General features: G+C 38.9%; 1 protein-coding gene across 1 annotated transcript in view; it reads right to left on the reverse strand.

Moving 5' to 3' along the window:
* Nucleotides 1-17574, reverse strand: part of fgfrl1b (fibroblast growth factor receptor like 1b) — a 62017-nt gene that overhangs the window by 20109 nt on the left and 24334 nt on the right. The window contains exon 2 of the mRNA XM_049484283.1: nucleotides 7756-8034. Within this exon, the coding sequence (XP_049340240.1) occupies nucleotides 7756-8034 (279 nt within the window). The remainder of the gene's footprint in view (nucleotides 1-7755; nucleotides 8035-17574) is intronic.

Genomic DNA, 17574 nt, shown 5'->3' on the forward strand with positions numbered 1-17574 from the left:
GTGGAGCATTAGGAGAGGAGGGTATACAGAGGGATGTGAGGCCCGGGCGCTGTCGGACATTAACGACGTGGTGACTGATGCGTCCCTGCGCTCCGTAAGAACTTCAGAATGGATGGCGAGAAGGTCGGGCATGGTCAAGAGTTCCCTCATGAGCTGCTACCAACTACCATAAACATCCTCTGCTAAGCAGCATTTTTTTTCCTTTCTTTCCTGGTAACTTTCTTTTCTTTTTTTGCATTTTTACTGCAGTGTGGTCAGATACGGCCTGTTCACATAGGACCAACATCTGGAAGTGAAACTGCAACAGTATTTACATATGCGACATTACAGAGCCAGTTAATGGCTTTGTTATAAAATCAACCATGCAGCTGCGAGGCTAATGCCTATTGAGGCCTGCATTTAATACATATGGGGATATTTACTTTAATGTATGATTGTGGCGGGTAAAAAAATATATATATTTCTGTTTACAGTTGTGCAGAGCAGGCAAAGCATTTTAATAAAAAAGAGAAAAATCGGTTTAAAACCTCCTTCCAGCATAGATCCAGACTCCATTTACCTCATGTATACCACATGCTGCCCCCACAACAGCAGATCTCTGCTGGGGATCTTCCATATTCTATTATATTCTATATGTGTCTTTATTATTATTCTAACAGTCTACAAAGGCACTATCTACAGGTTTGGAAACAATTCAAGACCACTTCAGTTTCTGAATCAGTTTCTCTGATTTTGCTATTTATAGGTATATGTTTGAGTTAAATAAACATTATTGTTTTATTCAATAAACTACAGACAACATTTCTCCCAAATTCCAAATAAAAATATTCTCATTTAGAGCATTTATTTGTAGAAAAATCAATATTTAGTGGAATATCCCTGGTTTTTAATTGCAGTTTTCATGTATCTTGGCATGTTGTCCTCCACCAGTCTTACACACTGCTTTTGGATAATTTTATGTCACTCCTGGTGCAAAAATTCAAACAATTCATCTTGGTTTTATGGCTTGTGATCATCTTTTGATTATATTCCAGAGGTTTTCAATGTAGCCCATGCACACCATGTGCTGCCCTCAGAGCAGCAGACCTCTGCTGGGAATGTTCTATATATAAATACGTCAATTATTGAATTTAATGTTGCACACCACAGGCACTATCTATATGGACAATATATAGAGATGCCTAATATACAGTACGTAGCCCAAGCACATCATGTGCAGTCAGCTTTATGAGGTCCTGAAATGGCTTTCAGTTAACAGCTGTGCTGAACTTGTCAAGAGTTATTAACTGTAATATCTTTCTCTCTTAATGTGTTTGAGAGCATCAGTTGTAAAGTTGTGAAGTTGGTATACAGTTAATAGCCCTATTTGAGTAATGTTCTAATCCATATTATGGCAAGAACTACTCAACTAAGATCAATCAGACCATCAAAAATATTATCATGAAACTGGCTCTCATCAGGACCGCCCAGAAAAAGAAGATCAAGAGTTACCTCTGTTGCACAGGATAAGTCCATCAGAGTTACCAGCCTCAGAAACCACAAATTAACAGCACCCCGGGGTTAGTATTCTTGTGTATAATCGTGGTAGTACAGTTATGTTGGAAAAGGATATGTTTCTTTTTACAGTTATGCAGAGACACAGGGTCTTTGGTAATCCTGCAGCCAGAGTTTAAAATGAGGGCTTAGGTTACGTCCGTTACCTCATCTTGGCTCAGTGCCAAGAGATTACAGCAGGTCGAGCTCGATAAGAGCGGAATACCATCTAAAAGCTAGAGTTACGCCTTCGTGACAGATGCACATATTTACTGCCGGTGCGGTGGTTAAAGGGGAGGTGAGCAGGTAGAGCTCTGTCTGTACTTGTAGAGCAGCAGAGCTCTCTGGCAGATTACAGCTCTCGCCGATGACAACTCGCGCTATTGAATGTCACCAAATTCCTCAGTCCTGATTTAATCAGCTCTGCTCGGAGTTTCCCCTGCTGTGTTTCAGGGGCGACAGTCATCTGCATAAAGTATCAGTTTCAGAAGAGGACCTCAGAGAGACCATCTCTCTGAAGTGCCTTGCGATTTACATTAGCTGAGATTGGTCACCACTTACTCTGTGTGTGATAAAGATCAGATGTCGGGAGTTTTGTGAGGTTCATGGATACTTGAGAATTTGAATAACCAGTTGAGGTACCAAATCCTGAAATCAAATGTTTGGGTGCTTCTTAGCTATTTTTTGTATTTTTTTGTATTTTTGGAAGCTTTGTATTTCCTGTGAACTGATCATTTGAATCAGGTGTTTTAGATAAAGGATGCACCCAAAACAAGCAGAGTAAGAGAAGGTCTCCACCAGGACCAGCAATGAGAACCATTGATTCATTTAACAAAAGTGGTCTAACAGCACAAGGAAACGAAGTGACGCCTCAATTATTGGGAAAGTGCTGGTTCGAATCCCGGTCATGCAGCTTGCAGCTCCAGAACTAAGGCTGGAGCATTAGCTTTAGCAGGTAAAAGCTAGCACTGAGGAACCCTGAGTGCTCCGGTGAGCCAAGGTGATATTAGCTGGCGGTTTGTCCAACGTAGCTTGTTTTAACACAGTAAACATGCAGACTACAGTCCGATATACTCCCCTCTGAATGACGAAAGCGCTAGCATGGTTAGTGGGTAATCCTAATGCTGCTCCAGCAGTGCTAGCTGGGACTGGCAGCAGGCTACAGTCCGATAATACTCACCTCTGTACGGTGAAATAGCGGTTAGCAGCTAATGCTAATACTGTTCCAGTGCCGGTGCTGGAGAACTAAACTGACTGTATAACTCCTGTGTAACACTGCACTTCAGCAGAGTGGCTTAACTGCTCCTTAATACTGACTGATAAAATTCATACATAAGGCGCACTGTTAATTTTTGGAAAAAATGAAAGGATTTTAAGTGTGCCTTACAGTGCAAAAAACATGGTATTAACAGTATTAGCAGTTAGCAGCTTTAGCATTCCTCTGAATTTTAGCCTTTGGTAAATAATATGTAATGAATGTACAGTTCATATACAAGATAGAGTGTTTTAGGATATATATTTCTTTTTTATGGTATATTGCAACTACTAATAGTATACATTTATAGCATTGTATCTGGCAAAGGAAAGGCTTAAGAAAGGCTAAAAAAGTGTCAGAGAAAGCTACATATTTTTTTGTATTACATTTTTATATACATATTTATGGCCTTGTTGCATGTACTTGTGTATGTTTTTTTCCATTGATTTGTGATTAACCAAAAACAGAATATGTCAATGAGTTTTTAATCGGGGAATTTGTTTTTAAATGAAACAGCAGATCAGAGAGGCATTTAGGAAAGCAAGTCATGGTTCTGTCTCATGTTTTTAAACCTGTTTTTCAGAGTAATATCTGTGTATGGGTCTCAAGCATGGGGCCTGTAACACTCACACTATGGGTCATTATGAGTTTGAATTTTAGCATCCTAACCTCTGGCCAGTGGCCATCTGTAATAGGACAGCTCGTCCCTGAAGCTCTGGCTGCTCACACACTGCGACGTTAGCCTCTAATGGAGCTTTTGTTCGGAGGCTGTCAGCCATCGTGGTTAATGACTTCAGTAAACCTGGGGAGTATAATCCAGAGCGAGCCGCACCATAACTCTCCCATCCACAAAGCTCTCGAGGAGGAACAGGAAGGCGGTGGGCTGCCACGACTCCCCATAAGGGAGGCCCAGAGCGAACGGTGGTGGTGGTGTGTGTTGTGTGTGGTGTGTGTGTGTGGTATGGGTGATGGTGTGTTTTGAGTGGGGGGATGTAGACTCACCAGGCCCAACCAATTAAACGGCTCTATTACTCAGAGGAGTAATTACTGCCTCGCTACCCCTCGCAGTCCACCCACTCACTTCCACAGTACAGCCAGTCACAGAGGAAGCCCAGGAGGTGGAGGGGGTGGGGGTGCTATGGGACTCAAGAGCCCCCACACGCGAGTGTGTTTGGTGGGCCGGAGCAGATTTACGGCAAGCAGGCAGCAGGTCATTCATGTGTCCTCTTCCTGAACGAGGAACTCTGGATGAAATCCCTGCCGTCCCGAGACGACCATCTGCATGACAACATACTGCCAACAGCAGCAGATCCAAACACCAAACCACTAAACTCCCATTAAACAAGCCAGCCAACAACTTCACCATTCAAACATATTCCACAAACTCTTCCACTGAACACACGCTCCCAACACACTCCTACCAAACACTGAGAATAAACAGCCTCACATCAAAATGTCCATGCAAAAACTTCTAACAAAGCCCCCAACAACCCAAAAAACACTACACACAAACTTAACAACTCAACTTAACACACTATAAGGCATTTCCCACCAAACACACACTAATGAACCTCACACCAAACAAACTCCAATCACTTTCCATCAAACACTATAAGTTTCTAAACACTCCTATCAAACACTCCACTCAACAACCTCCCACCAATCACTTTAAAAAAACAACCACCAAAAACAACAAACACAGTAGATTTCTTTTTACCTAACACACTCCGAACCCTCCCACCAAACACCTTCCACCAAACACACCACTCTACAACTTCAAATCAAGCAAAACAAACTTTCTTCAGATGTTCGTACCACCCACAGACACAAGAATAATTCCTAATCAACAACACCAAACAAACAAGCAGTTATATCTTACCAAACAATCACACTCTGAAACTTTATAATTATGTTATCAAAAACCTCCTTCAAAGCACACTACTCAACAACCGCCCACTCTACAATCTCCTACCAAACACACTCCACCACTCAACAATCTCTTACCAAACACACAACTTAATAACTTACTTCTAATCACACCACTCAAAACTTTCTACCAAACACACTCAACCACTCAACAATCTCTTAACCAACTCAACACTCAGCAACCTCCTACAAACACACCACTCAAAACTTCCTACCAAACACACTCAACCACTCAACTCAATCCTTAACAACCTTCCATTAAACACACCACTCCACATCCTCAAACCAAGCAAAATACACTTTTCAGATGTTCCTACCAAACACACCACTCAACAACCTCCTACCAAACACACCACTAAACTACGTCTTTCGAAACACATCACTCAACAACCTCCTACCAAACACACTACTCAAAAACCTCCCACCAAACACTTAACCATTCAACATCCTCTTACCTATCACATCACTAAACTATGACCTACCCAACACAACTCAACCACTCAACAAAATTCCACAACAATCAATTACTAAACACACTCATCCTCATGAAGCTCCAAACCAAACACTCCCAACAACTTACCAAACACACATTCCTAAACACCCCCACCAAACCTAGTGCAACAACACAGAAACCTAGCAAACACACTGTCTACACTTTAAACCTTTTAACTCACACCCTACATAACTTTTAACAACACATTCCCACCCCTTCTAAACGCACACACACACACAGCTCCTACCAAACACCCCTCCAGTTAACTTTTCTCTTTTTTTGAGTTCAGTAAGGAGCGCAGTAATTTCTCAGTCTGTCAGAGCACCTGTACGATCCCTCTGTTTCTGGGTGAAATAAGGATGAGTGTATTGGGTTACAGACTTCATAAACAACAGCAGCGTTCGTGACACGGGAGGCACGAGGTGAAGAAGCCCTCCTTTGTTCTCGGGTGGTGATAATGACGGGTGGCATCGGAACTGCACACTTCTCCAGCAGGTATCAGCTCATAAAAGACGCAGTGTTCTCTCGCCTCTTATTGTTTTATGCTGCTTAAATTAACCCACACGCATTTAATACGCGTCCCCTGCCAGTCATGTCAAATGTAATTCTCTCCCCATTAAACCTGAGAGCAGCCGGCTTCCTGTCCCACAATCAACCTTTTGTGAGGGTAAAACAGGCTGGAGCTAAAAGCTCTGACTGCGTCTGGCTGCTGGAGAAGTGGGAGAACTGAGAGTGACACTGAGCTAAAGACCAGCTCTTACATACTGTAAAAATCGATCAGAAAGAGAGGGCAGGATTTCATTATGCTTTAAGAACTTGTGGAAAGAACTGATTTCAGAGCCAGTAAAAAACATTCCATTCACATTTATGTTGGAAAACGTAGAATAGTTCATCACTATTACGTTTTTTTATGGTAGAATAACAGCAAGTTATCTACCAAACAGCAGTAAGTTATCTACCAAATCATTTCCTAAACCCTTCACTGCCCCTTTAAAGTGTAAACTTTAGAGATGTCAACAATATGCAGTGCTATAGAGGCAAAAGACCAACATGGTGGGTGCTTTTAAACAGGCATGTTTTTAGGACATAGCACCAAAAAAAAAAAAAATAAAATAATATATATATATATATATATATATATATATATATATATATATATATATATATATATATATATAAATATATATATATATATATATATATATATATATATAAACAAAAAAATATATATATATATTATATATAGATATGTATATATATAAAACAAAAAGTCCATCTTCAAAGTTAGCTGGAGAACACAGTCTTGTTTAGGGTATCTGTTATTTTAGAAGGACAGCAATATGATTAATATTAGTAACAGAGTTGCAGATGTACACTATAATGCTTTTCAGTAAAATGGTACATAATCTCAACCAGTGTGATGTTTTATTGAAAAAGATGAAGGTTTTATAGGTTTAAGATACTGTGGAAGGATTAAAAAATACATACTACAAAAATCTCAGTTTCTTGCCCAGAACTGAATAAATCACACCTGAGTTACATTCTCTGAATTCAGAATTCTAAAATCTCTGCAGAAATTTGTGTTTGACATATGTGCCATATTAGGGATGCAGGGAATATTTGTCAGAATTGGGCAAAAATAGGCTTTTACTTTCAGCACCAAACAATTACTAATTTGTTAGAAGTTATACCGTCTTTTCCCTTAGTTTTTTTTTTTTTTTTTGTTAGGAGTGGCAACAGTCCCACATTTATTGTAATTTATTTACTGGTAAAAAAAAAAGTCAAATTTAAGATGTCATTGTGTCAAGGCAAAAGAGTATTTCTGTATTAAATATTTGTTTTTCAGCCAAATGTTTCCTTTAGATTGGTTTTGGTTTCAGGAGTAATTATCTCTACTTTATATGCTTTATACATTTACACTTTATAAAGTGTTAAACAAACCTCAATGTGTTTTATATTTTTGAATTCAAGCATTTTCTCTGAATTTTCTCAGTCAGGCTTATGTAGTACAGTCACCTGGAATGGCTTTCAGTTAACAGCTGTGCTAAACTTATCAAGAGTTAGTATTCCTTGCCTCTTAATGTGTTTGAGAGCATCAGTTGTAAAGTTGTGAGAGGTAGAGTTGGTATACAGTGAAAAGCTCTATTTGAGTAACATTCTAATCCATATTATGACAAGAACTACTCAATTAAGTAAATAAAAAATACTTTAAGTATTTCCAGTCAATCAGAAAAAAATTAAGGAATTTGAAATTTGAAATGAGTGCAGTCTCAAAGACCATCAAAAAATGATGAAACTGGCTCTCATCAGGACCATCTTAGGAAATGAAGAGAAAAAGCTACCTCCGTTGCACAGGATATGTAACATAATTTTGGTTTGTTTAACACTGTTAAATTTACCACATGATGCCATAGGTGTTCCTTCATAGTCTGGATTACTTCAGTATTAATTTACAGGGATAAAAAACACAGAATAAGAAGGTGAATCCAAACTTTTAAGTGGTACTGTATTACTGAAAACACTAACACTAGATCGTGGCAGCACTTACCGATGACTACGAGAGTGAAGTTGAGGGTGACGCTACCGAAGCCGTTGATGGCGCGACAAATGTACAACCCAGCATCCTCCGCCTCTACCTCCTTTATCTTCAGACTGTGTGATCCTCTGAGGATACGGAACCGACTCCAGCCCGGGTTCACCGTACGCCCATCCTTCAGCCAGTGCCACAGCGGCGGCGGGTCACCCTCAACCGGGCAGGGCAAGCGCACTGTACGCCCCAGCCGGGCCGTCTGCTTCTCCTCCACCCCGCGGGTTACCCACGGAGGACCTGGAGACAACAGAAATGCTGCAGCTGTCAGAATCAGTCAAACTGTTTCTGTTGTGTTCAGCCTCAATCGCTAGATAACACCTCACAACTTATACAGGAGTGTGCTTTCCCAACTGTCCCATGAGGTAACACTTTAAAAACAGTGTACACACTGCTCTATCCCAGAGGCAGGTTGGCAATTTATCTTTAATTACTTAGCTATTTAGACTAATAATTTGTTTTGGTGATTCTTTGATACTCAATATATCGTGACAACTTTCTACAATTCTGAGATACTAAGCATCTATGTTACTGACACAAATCCCAGGAATTATGGATTTATTGGTGTCAATTTCACAGAAAGAGAGAACCACGGGTCCAAAACACACCATAGATGTTTATGAAGAGTCTGCCCACCATATCATTCCCCTACCATTCAGTAAATGAGTGTTGTAATGTTTTGGACTTTTGTGATGGAGTTTATTTCTGAGCTGTTACATATCAAACTACGATTATGTCCAGCTCTTTTGTTATTATGTGATGATTCTGGATTTGATTTGCAACTAATACAAATGAAGATTCTGATGGGATAAAGTGCTATTTTAAAGCAATACTATTAGCCTTATATTCAGTTAAGGAACATTTAGTTACAGTATTTTCTGGACATTTTGATTCTGAAGTGGTCTACAGCCAAACTTCATAAGCCAACTTCAAGAACTGTTAGTAACTGGACAGATGCTATTTGGTTTGTAAAGGATCACATTAAAAGAGGGATAAGGGATGTTTTTTTTGTTTTCCTCCAGTTTTGTACATGATTGTGAGTAGTGATTGTGTAGATATTGGTGTGTGATTGTTGTAATTATTGTGAATCCAATAAATTGTTATTCACAAAAAAAAGTAAATGGTGTTAAACTCTAGAGGGAGCCAGTGAGTGAGTCCTCTATGAGTAGGGGTTATTGAAGCTAAAAGCTAAAAAAAATATTATAATATGAACTATTTGTTCTGAATATTTTTTTATTTTAGAAGTAGAATAATGTTAATTAAATTAAATTCTAAAGTTTCTGAAGAGCAGCCAGGTGAGTCTCGATTTCCCATGATGAGAAATCGTGTAATTCGTGACACTGTGTTGCTGATAAGTCATGTAGTGTGAAAGTCTCAACAACTGAAGCATTCAGGATTACAGCACAACCAGCCGTGTAGTGTGAACAGCACAATTGACTGACCACTCAAAAAGTCATGTTGTGTGAACCTGGCATTAGGGAGCTTAGAGAGCCTATGTTTCAATAAAATATCACGTATCAATACAACACGATTAATATACAAACAATACAATATATTGCAATATCAATATATTGTTGCACCCCAGTTGTTGGTTTAAAATGAATTGAGCTTTCAGAAAAAGCGCTAAATAAATACAATAATATAATTATTTTTTTTATTCTTAAGAACAAAAGCTCTTAAGATCTAAAGGTCAAGTGCATTTGGCTTAAAAAGCTAAAGCTGACATTCATAACCTTCAAATCAAGCTGCCTCAATCTGACCTGGCCTGAAAAGTGAGAGAGGTTGTGCTTAAAACTTTTTGAGGAATGTTTCTCTCAGCTTTCTCGCAGTTCTGAGTGCGAACAAGGTCCTTTTCATCCGCTTCATTCGGGTTTCAGCTCGGGGAGACTCCCTGGAGAACCAGCTTTCCATTTCCTCTGGCCCACTGGAGCCGCCTCAGCAATGGAGTGCACAAAAGTGCAAGCCTGAGTGTGTGTGAGCCTGAGTGTGTGTGTGTGTGTGTGCACGTGTTGGACGGCATCTCTCGTTCATGGCTGGTACTGTCACATCCTGTTGGCCTGCTCCAGAACCGACAAAGATTATGGAAATTGAAAAATGAAACTGAACCCAAATTAATGTTATTTTTCTTGCTCTTTTTTTTGTCTTTCCCCCCTTCAAAAATTCTCCCTCTTGGAGCGAAGTGTTTTCACCTGGAGCCGCTGGTCGCCATCCAGGAAAATGCCACGAGAGCTGCGAGAGGGAAAAAGTAAGGCTTGTTTTGGTGCTGGAATTAAATTACAGTGCATTCCTGAAGCTTTCACTCAGAAGTTCGAGCTGAAAATATTGCCCTGTGCTCCTGTAATGCCATTAAAACCTCTTACTCTAAATAGAGCAGAAAAAGCAGGCAATAAAAAAAATACTGCTGTAAAAGTCAGTGTACAGCAACATCCATTACCATTCCCAGTAATGCTCTATTCCAATTCCGTTCAGTTCAAATATATTTATAGCTCTTTTTACAAAGCAGCTCTACAGAGATCCAGGTCCAAACCCCTGTTTGAACCTTGAGAGAAACTAAGACTCAAAAGGGGAACCCATCCTCCTCTGAAATAAAGATACTGACACTTCTGTCACTTTTTCCCAGGCATGGGCTATGGAAGGGTATAAAGCTCCCAGTATTGAGCTGTAAAGCAGTGGAACTGTGTTCTATGGAATGATGACAGAGCTCTATCCTATATATATATATATATATATATATATATATATATTTGAGACAGTAGAGACAGCTACTCCAACAAAAGCAGGATTAAATCTTTAATGACATAAATTACTGAAGAAACAATGAATGAATCAGCAGGTGTCCCAATACTTTTGTCTAAAGAGTGAGAGTGAGTTATGAAGCCTTAAGCACTGTAAAGTATGTCCTCCTACATGTAGTCTAAATCTCTAATATTTCTAATTTTTAGAGAATTAAAGTATATCATAAGAATGAAGAGAAATCAGAACAGCGCCGCAACAGAGTTCCTGCAGCTATTCCTCACTGTTTGAGTGTTTTTATCCCAGTGAAATAAAAAAGTAATTATAGCTGTTTAAATATATATGTACTATAGCTTGAAGGATAATATTAATGCACACTGATTTTTATTTATTTGTTGTTAACTAGAGAAAGAAGGGAATTGAGGCTGATTTTAATACTGTCTTACTTGTGCAATCTAGCTTTTGAGAAATACTGTATCTCTTTGAATACTCAAACATTAAGTATTTAGGTCCATTTATAGTGTTTATGGAACTAATTAAAATATTTCGATTTGAAAAGGAAGCTGAGTTCTAGTTGTTGGCGTATCTGTTTTTAAGGCCTATTAATTACATTTTTCAGCTGTTTGTCTGCTGAAACCCTATATTTATATGAAATGCATATTTGGCCATTCCGCCCAGCACTAAGTACACATTAAACTATGGTACTATAGCTAGTGGTTACTTAATTTTTTGAGTTTCTTTGGTCACCTGTGCCACTATATTTCCAGTGATTCTCACATCCGTCTGTATTGAGTGTGCATCTGAAAAATCTCTGTTTGAAGGACATTTCACCCTTTCTTCTCCAGCCTAACACGAATCAGGACACCCTATCCCTAGATGTGCACATGCAAAACAGAGGGATAAGTGGTAGGGCTAAGGTGTCTTAGTGTTGGTTTAATCACTGAAAGCTGCTGTAGAATATTTATTAATATAATGGTAATTATATTTCTCTTCATTAGGCATGTTCTGTGTTTGTACCCCCCTGATGACAAATAGTCACTTACTGACACACACACACATACACACAAACACACATATACACAGCAGATTAGACATCAAAGGATCAGCCAATGCCATTTTCACCCCTATGTGGCAAAAAGTATTGGGACACCTTTTTATTCCCAGTTTCTTATGCAATCAAGAGTATTATAAAGAGTTGACCCGCTTTTACTGGAGTAATTTTATGTACTGTCAAAGAAAGATATTCTAGTAGATTCTAGTAGTGGAGGGTTGCTGTCAGGATTTGATTGTATTCAGTCAATTAGTTCGAATAGTCAGAATATTGGATGATCATCACCCCACCTTAACCCCAACTCTCCAACTCCTCCAATCCAATAGTACTGGATGGAGCTCCATCATTATTCCAGAGAACACAGTTCCACTCAAATATTTGGACATGTTGTGTAACCTGACATGTCCACACCTGTATAAGTTGTGAGGTGCTATCTTGAGAGTGTGGTTGACTGAACACTAGTCAGCTTGCTCTTAGACTGCAAGGCAAATGAAATTGTTTGGAAATTGAGTTGGATTGAGGGCTGATAGTGCGTGCAGGTGGATCCACACATGTGTCACAATGTATCAGAAATGAGACTTAGAAAGCTAAACTTACCATCCACAGTGGACAGCGTGTTCGGTGGGTGGTAATGATGGTGACTGGCTGTGTCTGGCTAGAATTGTCCATATAAACAGCACCATTAGTCACAAAGAAAGAATAGCTCTTGGATGGGTCTCCAGTCTGTTGGAGGGTAAGTAATCACCCAGCTTCGTCTTCAAACTCATCCCGAACTCATCCCTGTCTCTCACCAGAGAAGACTCAGATAGTAAGGAAATGGAGCCAACAATTGAATGGCAACAATCACAACATTTGTATTTATTTTATTTAATTTTAATTAAATTTTACACCAATTCTAATTTATCGATAATAAACAGCATCATACAGCAATTACACCCTTATAAAGTGTAATTAATATTTAATTAATATATACAGTCCAGGCCAAAAGTCTTTTTCAATGTGTTTTCTTTATTTTCATGACTATTTACATTGTAGATTCTCACTGAAGGCATCAAAACTATGAATGAACACACGTGGAGTTATGAAACTTAACAAAATACGTGAAATAACTTTTTTTTTCTTCACCCTTTGCTCTGATTACTGCTTTGCACACTCTTGGCATCATTCTCTCAATGGGCTTCAAGAGGTGATCACCTGAAATGGTTTTCCAATAGTCTTGAAGGAGTTCCCAGAGGTGTTTAGCACCTGTTGCACCTTTGCCTTCACTCTGCGGTCCAGCTCACCCCAAACCATCTGGATTGGGTTCAGGTCCGGTGACTGTGGAGGCCAGGTCTTTTTTTTGTTAAGTACGAAACTCTACTTGTTTATTCATAGTTTTGATGCCTTCAGTGAGAATCTACAATGTAAATAGTCATAAAATAAAGAAAATGCATTGAATGAGAAGGTGTGTCCAAACTTTTGGCCTGTACTGTGTATATATATATATATATATATATATATATATATATATATATATATATATATATATATATATATATATATATATATAAAATATATATATATATATATATATATATATATAATTTTTTAGGGGTGTTCTTTTCAATTAATAATGTCTGTCAAAATCAAATTAATTCTCTATTATTGGACAATATCAAGATCAACAAAAATGCATTGAAGACATATATTAGAGCTGCAAAAATCAGTCGATACAATCAACAATGTCGTCGACAAATTGTTGATTTGTAACTGCAATGCTCTATACAAAATACTGCAATAGAAACAGAGTGATGAAGGGTATAGCATCTCAGCTTCTCTGTCATTTAAGTGTCCCCGGGGACTTTTATCTCTGTGTGCTGTCGCAGTTCTGTACCGGGAAATACGGAGAGAGAGAGAGCGAGCGCATGGTGGACGCCTCTGTCAGACCTCCCAGTGTCACAACCCACAACACACTGGGGACTTGACATCAATGGAATCACACTCCACACACTCTGTGACACACTGCTTTAGTGGCAGAGTCGTAGCGTAGATAAAAAGGATGCTCAGCAGACTGAATTACCCTCGCATTAACCCTTTAATTCTGAGGCAAAAATGTAGCTTTTCGGACCCTCTAATCCAGTCTTCTCCGTTAACAGTGTGATTTCTGTTTTTCCCACAAACTACCGTTCTCAGCATGCCCAGGGAATTGCCCACCATGTATTTACTCTGATTAAACAAATCCAGCACTTAGAAAATTCTAGAATTCCCCTCTAGATGTTTGAACGCAGTACATCCAACAATAAAGCCAATCTATCCATCCTTTTGTCTATCTGTCCATAAATTTTTCCACCTGTCCATCTTTCCATCTGTCAACTATCCACCCTTCTATCTATCTGTCTGTCTGTGGTGGTTATACTGGTGAACCACAGTAGTGATGCTTTTTGTAGTGGTCAAGAAGGTTTTCCATGCTTGTTGACCAGCTAAATATCAATGATCATCATCATCATCATCATCATCATCATCATCATCATCATCATCATCATCATCATCATCATCATCATCATCATCATCGTCATCATCATCATCCTCTAACTCTCATCATTGTCTGTTCAGTCTAATTCAAGTACTAGATAGTGCTGTGCGGTATGACCAAAAATATATGTCATAGTATTTTATCTCATTTATTTATTTAATAATTGCATGACTGGGTTTTATATAGGTTTTTGACCCTACTATTAGGAAGTACATATAATATCAAACATTAAGGCTTTTACATTAAGGCTTTGATTATTATTGGGCTTACTTTGGACCTTAAATACTCAGTGTTTAAGTATTTAAAAGACACATTTTTTTCAAAAGCTCTATTGCACAACTCAGACACAAGTTTAATATCAATTTACAATGTTATTATTGAAGCCATTAAAGGCATTACAGTATTAAAACCTGTCGCAATTCCATTCTTTCTCCAGTTAACAAATGAATTTAATTCAGTGCGCATTAAACTTATCCTTCAAGCTACAGTATTAATATATTTAATAGGTTAATTCCTTGGATCCAGTGTTTTAGGGAGTTTTATCTATTATGCTGAGTAAATGATTCCACACTCAGGACAGATTCTGCGCTAAACTTGGGGACGAGAAGAGCATTTATGCAAGCTGTGGATCGATTGTGCAGTTTCATTACTCTTACTTTCAATTACTGCAGTATGTTAGCTTGTTATGCTAACAGGCTAGCATTATCCAGCAAGCTGCATGCTTTTTTGGCAGCGCTGTTCTACAGGGTGCTCTACTGTGCCCCTAGCTGAATGGAAGTATGTGAAAAAAAAGGCATACTGGTTCTAAACCGGTTCTAACCGTATGAACCGGTATACTGCCCAGCACTAGTACTAGATAAAGAATTATCAGGAACAAAAACATATTTAACCTTTAAATATCTTTTTGGAGATCTTTCTTCTGCTACTTTCACCTTCTTTAGGTTGCACCCATTTCACACAGCTTTTCAATTCTTTGTACAGAAATAGCACTAATAGGGAAATTATTTTTGGGAGCAGAAAAATCTAATGCAAGGAAAGGCATTGTCTATGTAGGTGGTACAAGCAGGATAAGCACTTTATATAAGATATATTGCAATAACCTTTAGAAGAAACAATGGATAAGCAGTATGTCCGTCCATCCATCTATTTAAACCTGTTTCAATCTCCAGTGTATTAAATGGGGTGTAACACAGTTCCTCATGCATCAATGAGAAGATGTACTGCTCATCTCCCTCATTTTATAGATCATCAGTGACTCAAAAAAGGAACATCAGCCTGCATTAATGATGTGCAAGTTTCTTTTAGTTACAAATGCCAATATTGTAGTATTTTACAACAAGGACTGTTGAGGATTTCAGTTGATCTACTGAGGATGGGTCTGAGTCTGATGAGTCTGAGTAAGTGTGTGCACCAGTGGTGTGCAGTGAGGCCCTTTTAACCCTTCAGAGAAGGGGTGACAAAAAAGTGCATGCAAATAATTACATCATTTTTAATCAGGAAATATATAGTATAATTAAGTGTAGGCATTTATTTTATAAATGAACTAAAATAAAAAAAACAGCAACTAATTCAATGCATTAGTCTGTGTTTTTCAGTTGCTATGGGACTCTTATCTGACTGACAGCGTTACTGACCAATCAAAGCTTTTTAAAATGGCTTCTGGCCACGTGCCTGCTGCCCCTTCTCCTGATTTTGAGAAGGGTGTAGTAATGAATCAATTAGACAAGTCATAAGGACAATTTAACCAATCAGATTCAGTGTCGTAAACCGGAGCGCGCATGCTGGATTAATTAAATATTTAGCTAACTTTAATGGAAATAAGACAGATATTGTGTCATATTATATTATAAAGCCTTTTTAAAGGCTACGCTTCAACGTGAAACTAAGTAATAGCCTGCCTGACTGGGCAGGGCGGGTGGTTGCAGAAGGGGTACCCACTGTATTAACTGCACGCTACTGGTGTGTACTGTATGTGTATGTGTATGTGTGTGTGTGAGCGCGTGTGTGCAGAAAGACAGACTTCCATATGGGCATATGTTCTACGAGAGATCAGTTAAAAGCATGTCTGTCCCGCCGGTCCGCTTTGTTTCAGACATCTTGATGCGGCTCTGTGATTCTGGGGCAGGATTTATGGACAGGAGGCCTCCCAGTCTGTGGCGCTGGAGGTGCTTTGAAGCCCAGGCAGATTCAGCAGCTTCAGAAGCTCCACGCTGGTGTCACAGGGCGAGCTTCAAACAGCCCGACAGCACCGCGCCTCGGATACATGGAAATGATGGAGGAAGTGGCATGGCAATCAAACGCGGGGCGAGCGAGGGAGAGGGAGTGTGCCAGAAAGAGAGAGAGAGAGAGAGAAAGAGAAGGGGTGAGAGGAAGAGTAGAGGAAGGGAAGAAAGTGAGAAAGAAAGGAAGACACAGAGAGAGAGAGAGAGAGAGAGTGAGAGGAAGATCGGTACCAGTCCGGTAAAGTTAACCTGATAGCTAAGTGCTGTCAGATACCAGATGACTGCCCAGGGCCTTCAGGGGCCGCTGTGAGTGGGTGGAGATTGGCAGAGCTGCACATGTTTGGGGCTGCTGGATGATGGTGGGGAAGCCCTGTTGTAAATCTGGGCAGCACCCACAGAAAATGTGCTCCAAACATGGAGTTTAAAGACACGTTCTTTGGTGGGGCATCAACAAAGCAGAGACCCTGACCATGACTGTTAAACTGGAAAACATGAGAGCTTCACTTTTACATTATATTACATTTAGTAGACGCTTTTACCCAAAGCAATTTACTAATAATGATTGTTCATTAGCAAATTGAGGATATAGAAGTTTGGCAGGGCCTGAAGGAGGCTAAGGGAAAATAGTGGGAAAGGAGAGGAAGAAGGAAATGAGGTTAGAAGTAGTTAGTTAGTTAGAGGTGTTAGGAGAGTAAGTGCTCTTTGAAGAGCTCTGTCGTCAGGAGTTGGATGAATGGACCAGAAATTCACACAGTAAACAAGGACTAAAATCAAGAGCTGTTTAAATGTTTACAAAAAAAGTGGGGGTGCTTGATATGGCTAATATATATTATATAAATTATATTATGAGGTGCTATGTGGAGTTGTGGAACTGTATTTCACTTAGTATAATCCCAGATGGCATTTCAACATTTCAGCCTTTAATAAACCATAGCTCACTAAAATTTGAAAATCCTATGGTGTTAACAATAAATCCTAAGTGTTAACAATAAACTTACATCACTGCAGTAAATCTGAGTATGAAGAAAGTTACCCACCACTACCAATCTGATTCAACATCTGATCTCAAAAACACTAAAACAGTTAAACAAAAAGAACATGAACATGGTGTTAAATTAAAAATCAATAACTGCAAATAGAAGTAAAACCATTTTTTAGAAATTATGGTGATGGACAGGTTGAGGACATTATGTTGATTCAACGTTAAATTTTGACATTTGCACAACTATTAACCATTAAATGTTGATTCAACATTGTTTCAA

This window comes from Astyanax mexicanus, chromosome 10 (assembly GCF_023375975.1).
Source record: "Astyanax mexicanus isolate ESR-SI-001 chromosome 10, AstMex3_surface, whole genome shotgun sequence".
Classification (NCBI taxonomy): domain Eukaryota; kingdom Metazoa; phylum Chordata; class Actinopteri; order Characiformes; family Acestrorhamphidae; genus Astyanax; species Astyanax mexicanus.